This window comes from Harpia harpyja, chromosome 14, assembly GCF_026419915.1.
Source record: "Harpia harpyja isolate bHarHar1 chromosome 14, bHarHar1 primary haplotype, whole genome shotgun sequence".
Taxonomy (NCBI): domain Eukaryota; kingdom Metazoa; phylum Chordata; class Aves; order Accipitriformes; family Accipitridae; genus Harpia; species Harpia harpyja.
In genome coordinates this window covers 26,613,404-26,622,585 of record NC_068953.1, presented here as the reverse complement: position 1 = coordinate 26,622,585, position 9,182 = coordinate 26,613,404, and the positions used below count along the sequence as shown (strand labels likewise).

At 41.2% G+C, this 9,182-nt stretch overlaps 1 protein-coding gene across 2 annotated transcripts in view; it reads right to left on the bottom strand.

Annotated features, from left to right (window-relative positions):
- Positions 1-290: 290 nt before the first annotated feature.
- HOMER2 (homer scaffold protein 2) overlaps positions 291-9,182 on the bottom strand; it is a 67,051-nt gene continuing 58,159 nt past the window's right edge. For both annotated transcript variants that reach the window (XM_052808293.1, XM_052808295.1), the window contains 2 exons: positions 8,797-8,877; positions 291-7,374 (listed from right to left, as the gene is read on the bottom strand). In XM_052808293.1, coding sequence (XP_052664253.1) covers positions 7,186-7,374; positions 8,797-8,877 — 270 coding nt within the window. In that variant the 3' untranslated portion in view covers positions 291-7,185. The remainder of the gene's footprint in view (positions 7,375-8,796; positions 8,878-9,182) is intronic.

Here is a 9,182-nt window from a genome sequence, read left to right as displayed (position 1 = left end):
ACACCAAAATATTTCTAGATACTAGTTTTCCAGTTCAGTTATGTATGTACCCGCCCCAATCCTGCACTCCCCTCCGGATGTACTAACAGTATAAAGTGAAGCAAGACAAACATTTTAAAGCTCCACCTCCTGAAAAAGAGTTGTTAAGATTATCTAATCTAAGGCACTATACCACAGGTATACATCAAAACCACGTTCTTCTTATCAAAGGACAGCATTACCTTGAGTTCAGATTCACAGCCACAAGGATGCTCATTTTCCAAAGTCAATGAAGACAGAGAGACAAGAGATTTTACTTAAACTATATATTTTTACATAAAACAACTTTATGTTACAATAAAATCAGATAAAAATCACAAAGTTATATAATAAGTTCATAAAGAAAAAAATCAATTTTTCCTTTTATATATATAAAACCCAGCATTTACTGCTACTAGGAGTCTAAATGTTAACATTGACTGTCTATGGTCAATTTGAAAAAAAAAAAAAAAGAAAAGAAAAGGAGGAAAGTACTTTTTCACAGCAGACAAAATGACGAGGTAAGATGTTTTTACAACGATCCAACTGTAGTAAACACTTCAGTTTTCATTAAACCGTATACTAAATATAATAAACCCAAATAAAAATATACATTTAGAGCACTGCAGTGTTTTCCCACAGTTGTATATCAACAAATTGTCATTCATTCACTAAACTTTACTTGAAACAGTAAAAACAGGGTGTATGTTTATCTTTAGTACTAAAATCCCATAATAATCTAAATATTTTGGTATAGCAGACCACACTAAAACACTCTCAGAACTTTCAACTACAAGGGATATATTCATGTTAAAAATGATGTGCTTTGTTTGTCATTCATGATGAGTTTTATAGAATATTATGTTCATGATCACTATTAGGCAATTAAATGAAAACATCTAAATGCTGCAAAATACTCTTTTATTGAGCATAGCTCCCTCTTCACATACCCAAGTTGATCAGTGTACTGCAAACTTAGAAGCTTAGTTCACAAATCTTACATTATCAGTCTTTTTAGCTAGTATATGGCTAAAATAATTATTGCTGACCAGTGTTAAAAAAAAACCCAAAACCAACCCAAACAAAAATACAACAGCAGACAGATTTTTCTCAAGTGCCTTTCTTGTATGTACCATTATTATTAGGTAACTAAATGACCAGAAAGGAAAAAGAAATCTATTTCAAAACGTGCATATAAAATTTTTGGAGGTATAGGCACCTTCATCTGAAGACTGTTACGTTTAGAATATCTGTTTAAAAAAAAAAAAAAAAAAAAAGAAGAGCTAAGACAGAACACAGCAGAAAGTCAAACAGGTTAGACATCCAACATCCCCCAGGGATTCAAGCAAAGCCCTCCTGGCCAGGACCAGCTCTGCCTGCAGCCTGCAGGAGAGCCCTCATTTGGGAAGCACCTTCGTCACATTTATCTTTCACCTCTCGACTCTGTATTTCACTTCAGGTACCTTATCATTTACCACAGAGAATGGTATTTAAGACATGCAAACTTCATGTAACTCTCAAGTTTATATTCTAATACTGAGCCTAAAGCACTGCTGAGCTCCCAGGGGCGAGGACTCCAGGGGCGGCATCCCCAGCCAGGCTGTGTCAGCCAGCCGGGGCTCTCTGTCTGGATGTGTGTCTGGATTAAGTGTCTTGTGGCTACGTATTGCTTTGCTTGACACACAGGTGCTTGTTCAACATGATCCATGGAAAGAAAAATTACCTTAGGGTAGCTCTGTGTCTTACTGTTGCTAAATCATGCCCACAACCAGACCCCACCAGCCCAGCCTGGGAGTCCTCGCTGCCTTGCAGCCCCCCAAAAGCCAAACCTTCCCTTCTGCAAGGTCTCTGGTACTGCTGAGCCCACGCAGGATGGCAACAGCTTTTCCTACCTTTGACTGAAAGTGTCTGACCATAAACCAGCACCGTTGCTGCAATGCTCTCGTGCTGCTCAGCTCTGTGTGTGTGGACATTCGCCTTCCAACCCTCACATTGCCACCTTTGTGATATGCTGAGGACTTTTTGATATTTACAGGCTTGACGAGCCCAGAACTGCCCGGACAAAGGCAGGTGAGCTGATGGATCAGTGCAGCCATCCTAGACCTTTGGCACATCCACAGCTTGTGGGCAGAGCACATATTTCACCAAAGCTTCTGCTGAAACGATCATCAAAATTAGCTGCTGCTGCTGATTCCCCCTTACACCCCTTCCCTTCGGATTTAACATCAGTCACACACTAAGCCGAGCAGGGCATTTAATCCTGATAGCAGTTTTATCTTTGTTAATCCATAGGCTCAGGAAGACAGCACTATATTCCTTACAAGCCACTGATGCTTTGAAGGGTTTTGCAGAGATAACTATTCAGAAGAGCCTAATGCAGAGCCCAGTCTTCTAGCTGAGAAACTCCCACCACTATGAGGCGATGGCAGTAATGGGGAATTTTTCTTCAGTCATTTATGAAGTGCCAAAGGTGGCAAGAAATTAGTGAGGGAGAAAATGAATGCTTGGGGAAAAAAAAAAAACTAAACCGTGTAAAGAAGAGTGCAGAAGCCTATGGGCAACTTGTGCCCTGCTGAGAGGAGGACATGGTCTCCCCATGCCTGACGAGCCACCGAGCAAACCCAGGATGAGTACAGGTCACCTTAACACCACAAATGCCTTTGCTGATGCTCTTTGAAAGTGATGGCAGCGGTAGGGACAGCAGGAGGAACAGCAGAAACCCTTCCCGCGCTCCTTTATTCATTGAGCAGCTTTAAAAAAGCGTTCACCCTAAATCACTCACATAAAACAAAGTGTTTGTCTCAAAAAAAGGCATTGTCTAAAGAACATTTGTTTTCCGGGCACAGATGTACCCAGTGTAAAAATATTTTTAAAAAGCACATCTTTTGAATGCTAGGATATAGAAAGTGAGAGGTGGCACTCAATTTCTTACAGAAAAACCAGTTTTTTTCCAGTCAGCTCACTTCTTAGCAAATGAGACATCAATTAGATGTAGACAGAAGAACACTGGAAAGTACTAATTTTGCTGAAAATGCACTTTTAGGCCAAACAAAACTACTTGTGAAGTTGAGTCAAAATCAGCAAATAAAGATTCAGTCAAATATAGGAAAAAAGCAAAGGGTTAACCTATTTTATTTTGGGGTGTGAAACAATGTTTCAGTTTTTCATTTTGGAATAATTTATTCCAAAGTTGAGGCTAAGGTCATTTTCCAAAATGTGAAATAACACATCCAATGGAACATTCTTTCCCCTTGAAAATAATTATCTCCGTGTATTTTTATATCACTGAATATTTTTAGGTTTTGTGCTAATACGAAGTAGACCTGTTTATTTCTCATTTTGGCTACCCAAAAAAACACCCCACCCCCATTATTCAGCAGCTCTAACACCAGCTCAAAGGAGCATCTCACTAGAAAGCCCAGAAGGCAGTAAGACACCCTCTAACCTGGCGTCACAAGAGGCCAGCACAGATTTTTCCTCCCAGAGCCACCAGCTTGTCAATGTCACCAGGGCCGGACGGGCAGGACGGGCAGCATGGTGGGATCCACGGCGGTGCGGCTGGCAGGTATTGGCACGGGAAGTGCCAAGCACAAGACCTTCATTAACGAAAGACCATGTAACTGAGGTAGGATAGATCCTGCCGTCAACCACTTAGAGGGAGAAACCTGTGCCCAGAAAGGGAACCCACAGTTGCCCAAGGTGCGATATACAACCTCATATAAAACACCTCCGCTCAGGCTCGGTGGAAATGGAGCGATGACCTACTTCATTGCTGATCGCATGGGGAAACCACAGTTTGCCCAGGACTGTATTTTAATAACAAATAAAACCAAGCTCTGTAGACCCTCTCTTGGGCAGGGATGAGCATTTTTTTTGGTCCTGGCAGTGTTTGGGGCCATCCCTAAGCAGGTGGCTGCCAGCTGAGTGCTGCCTCGGGGTGCCCGCAGCAAAGGGCTACATCCCTAATGCACACAAAAGGAGGAACACATCCATCCGTAGGATGGTGCGGGCATTTTGGTGGGGAAGGCTGGCCGCCCTGGTGCTCCCGTCAGGAGGGAGGAGGCATTTTGACGCCAGGACGAGTCCCTGAGGAGCAGCGTGGGGCTCACAGTTTGGCACGCAGGGGTTATTGCTGGGCCACCACAGAGTGTCAAGGAATAAGCAGTGTGTGACACTGACGGTCCCCGCTCAGCAGGCGCATGGAGATCCAGTCCTGCGGCAGCGATGGGGCCAGGCCGGAGAGGGGAGCTGCAGCTGGTGTCCAAACACTCCTGAGAGCATGCACCGCCTCTTCTAGTGTGCTTTTGGCTTTTGAAAAGGAAAAATACAATGAGAGGGAAAGGTTAAAAGAGGTGGAGTTTGTAGGAGGTTTTTAAGTGATTATACATAGAAGCTCTCAACTTACTGCTGTTGGGAAGGAAAAAGAGAGAAAGAAAGTAATTATAGCAAGACCTTGGATGCTTGAAGGATGGAGTTTCCCACAGCGTATAGCTGTGTACAGGCATCCCTAACAGCTCAACATCAGAGCAATAGCAGATAAGGAAAGCATACATTTTGGGCAAGACTAGAAGAGACAGGGCAGGGATTTCTCTAAGGACATCCCCATCGTTCCTCTGGTGGGCATGAAGCATGCAGAAATAACCGCCTGTGTCAGAGCTATGCACTGGTTTAATGCGCCAGCATTAAACTCCATCTGTTAAATCGATGCAATCCCATAGAAACACTTTTCTTGCAGTTTAAGAGTGGCTTAATACATTCCTAATGAACTGGATCTGAGATAGACCTGACTAAAGTGGAAAAAAAGATCTGGATTAACCCCAATAAAATAACTTGTTCACAGACTCTTGTGCATCCCTCTACCCAGAATCATGTTAAAAATCATATTTTATATTAAAACCAAGAAGGAAGCCCTGAGACTGCTCAACAGGAAAAAGGAACCAGAAGGTGGAGCAGGGTCCTCAGTGTGAAAGCCATAAACCACTGTGACAAGAAGGGCCCTGACTACCTGTATTGCTTGCAGCTCTTAGCTGTTATCTCCTGGTTCCCAGCTGAAGCAGGGACTGGCTGCAGTTCAGGAACTCTGAAGCAGCACGGGAGGAGAGGAGAAGTAGGATGAGCTGCCTGTTAAATGATGGTGTCTATCATCTGATTTGCTATCAAATAAAAAGACTAAAAATGGACATTACTTGTGCACAACCACACACAGTTTCTGACGTCATTTTCAATTTTGAGAAGTCTGATCTAACCCCACATTATGCAACTGTTGAATCTTCCATGCTGGCAAAGTCTAATTTTCACACGCCTACAGGCTATGTACCTGATTTTTATTTTTATTTTTAAATATCAACAGCCTACAGCAATTTTTCTTGAAGAGACTTAAATGGTCGTAATGGTTACGAAAGGTCCCAGCTTCACATCCGTTGCTTAAAAGGAGTAAAGCAAAAATACACAAAGTCCAGTCTAAAAAATAGGCAGTGAAGATAACGCAACAGTAACAGATTAAATGAAAATTCAAGGGACAATTGCAGACAGAACCTCTCTCCAGCATGGGGATTATTATATCCATGTGCAAAAAGTATTCAATCCATGTTTTGTCTATAACCCACCTTTCTTTCAAAGGTCACTTTTATAACTGAGATGTGCCGAGAAAAGAAAAAAGCCCCTAAATAAAAAAAAAAGCACTATCGTTTTATATCAGTCACTGCTGGAATGCACTAACGTGGTGCTTAACCAAGCTTTCGCCTGAATTAAGCAAATAATAATGTCACATAAACAGAACTTCTTTCCTGAATTAATTCAGATCCCATGCAAACAGACTCTCAAACCAGGTTATGGAGAAAGAAGAGAAAGAAGCTGAAAGCAGTCCTGGGGGCAAGAGCAAAACTTGGGCTGAATTCTCCTCTCTGGCCCTTTTTACATCCCTGTCTGTGATGAAGTGAATTTCCTTCTTGCTGGAGCCCAGTGTATGGCCTTGCATTTCTCAAAACATATTTAGAGCTGCTGAATAATCAGTTCAAGAATACAACAGCATTTCTGCCTTTTGGGTTGGGGTTTCTTTTTTGGACAGTCTAACTTGGTGACTAATTCCTACCCTACTGTCAAAGATACACGAGGTGAGAATGCAGAAATCATAGGAAAGGATTTTGATTTCATGTGGTCATGACCCTGCCAGTCTCCTGGGCAGAAACTTGCTTCTGAGCAACATCTTCAAGTAACCTTATATTGCTTTTCAGACCAACATCTTCTTCACTACTGCAGAAGTTAATCAACAGTGATCAATCTGCACAGAGGTGCAGGCGCCCTGTGTACAAACCAGCAACATATCGCTTTTTAAAATAAATATCTGGTCCCAAGACTCTGGTGGGCATTTTTCAGAGATGCATATAATGACGGAACTTTACGGGTTCAAAATTGAAGGCCAAAGAGAGATGATCTTGCCAAGCAAGAGAAACTGTCCTCACCTACTGGGTAAGATGTGTGACTTGAAGAGCTGAAATTCATTTCTACAGCGTTGACTTTGTGCTGTATGGGTCCAGGCAAGCACATGTAACCTGTATTGGAGGTTATCTAAAATCCACTGGATTTTTTTTCAGTGAATCAGGCCTGACTGATTGACATGGTCCCTAAAGATACTGGTATCTGTGTGAAGTGATTCACCTGACTGCAGCTCATCACAGGCACATTTTACAAACCGCAGGAACTCCAGCTAATCTTCTCACTGCTCCACCAAGGAATAAAACTGGATGTTGCTAGGAGTGCTGATAGTCCGGACAAGAAAAAGACTTGTTTTCTGTTTCTATGGTTGCAACAGCCCTTAAGAAAGATATAAATTTCCCTGCAACAACTAACTGCATATTCATTTTAAGGTAGATCTAGTTCCAGATTCCTGAGACAGAGCCCTCTACCTATTCCCAACCGCATGAAGCTGGAGCAGCAATATAGAAAGTTTCTAATCTCAACAGAATTCAGTGAGCAGCACGATTGGTTTGGAAAATAAACAAACAAACAAAACCCCCCGAAAAAACCCCCACAGCAAATTTTCAGCCTCTATGTACAAAAACAATGCAAACAAGTGGAACATTCTAGTTATATTTTGTAAAACACATGTTTGGGATCAACAAAACATCAAACATCCAGACCCTAGATTACAAAAAAATCTATTGCCATCTAATTGTCAACCCCAAGTTTAGACAGTCCTTGTCGGAAATCATGTAATTCATCTATCTTCCCATCTAGTACATCTAAAAAATTCTTTAATTCAGTTTTAAGGTTGGTCTGCCTGTGTTTGCTCTCTTCAACTTCTGTCCTTAGTGTTCTGACTTTCTCTTCAAGATCGTTGTTCTTTTTCTCAGCAGCCTTAAAGACAAAAGAGACAATAAGATGAATCATAGAGAAGAAGGATGAACAACATTTAATAGGGTAAAGCAACAAGTGACAGCTGTAAAAGTTTGCTTCGACTTCTGCAAACTGATTAACACAAGCATCTCTGTGAGCAAGCGCCATGTGCTAGTCAGATTAAAAGGAAAGAAAGCCCACGCAGGAAAGGACACAGATTAACTGGAAAAGATGCTTTGCATCAGATTTTGTCATTTGGTTGATATCTTAAAATTCAGCTGGATTTAAATCATGCACTGTGCATATATTTCTGTCATTGCTACAGTTGCAGAATTAGACACTGTGCCACCAATTACATACAGAATTATCTATGGTGGTTTAACCTTGAAAAACAAGCTTAGAAAATACTGCCTGAGGAATAATATTTCTTTATTCAGCAGTTTTGGATTTGTTTTTTTTTTTTTTAAAGTTCCACTTTGTGTGAGCACTCAGGCAAGGAACGGGGCAACCACGTAACACTACCCTTGCTGCAGTTCATTCTACTATTTTCCCCTTTCGATAGCTCTTCTGCCTATTGTTCTCTGTTTCATGTGTGTAAGCACATGCTTATTCTCACCAAAAGCCATAGATGACATACTTTACCATACTGAATGAAACAAAATTCGTATTTTCACCATTTTCAGCATCTGCACTCCTCAGCAGCCTTCTAAATGATTTTAGATTGTTTAGATTATCAGAGCGATGGCTTATTTGATGGACTGGATTTTATTTCATTGATGAGACTGCTTATATTTGTTCTCCTTTCATGTACTAATTTATTGCATTTACACAAGCCTGGACTTTAACAAGTGATGCCCAAAGCCCAGCTGCTGCCTGGGGCAGGGCTCCACTCTGAGTGACCACCTCCCAGCAGAGGAGCCACATGTGCAAAACCAAGCCACAGCGAGCCGTGCGTTGCTGGAAAGGAATGATACAGCATGGCAATGCATCCTCAGGTGAACTTTTTTCCCTGGTGGCATGCAGCTACGCTCGTCTGTTACTTTCCAAAAAGCCTTCTCTGGTGCCACTGCGGCAATTAGCCGCAGGTCTTGGAGTGCTGCTTGACACACATGGCTGCAGTGTGGCTCCACAAGCTCAGAGCAGCAGAAACATGGGATACAGGATAGCCTGGAATCTGCGGGAGATAGATGCAACACAATCCCAGGCAAACACAATCCCAAACAAATTTCTGCAAACAGGAAGGCAAAGAAACGGAGCTATTTAAATACTCCTGTGCTGGGAAGAGCATGGTGTATTTTGCATGTAATTAGCATTTTTTGTTTTGACAAACTGGAGCTCTTTTGCATTCAAACACTGAATTTTGAACAGAGGAAGGCATATAGTTATGAGAAAGAAAGTAAATGTATCAAATTTTTTAAAATTAATTTCATTGCTAAACTGTACCTGTAATTGTTGAGATACAGATTCACATTCTGACATTAGCTGTGGTATAATTTCACCCTGCTTTCGGAGCTCTTCCAGTTCCTTTGAAAACACAAAAGAAAAAAAAAATTAGTGCAAGCTTCAACTTCAAACGTAATGAAAATTTGAGAATATGAAATGGCTTTGCATATTTTATTGTATTCTGCACAGTATTTGGATGTAAAATAATCAAAACAGCATGTCTGCATTCCAAAACACATGCTAATTTTCTACTAGAATACATTTTTTCACTACATTTTTTACTTTGTATTTCTAAACAGACAATGTAATCCAGTCTCTAGCATGAATGCCATTAATTATATTAATGAAATATTAACCTCAAATACATACCTATGCAAAGATATATT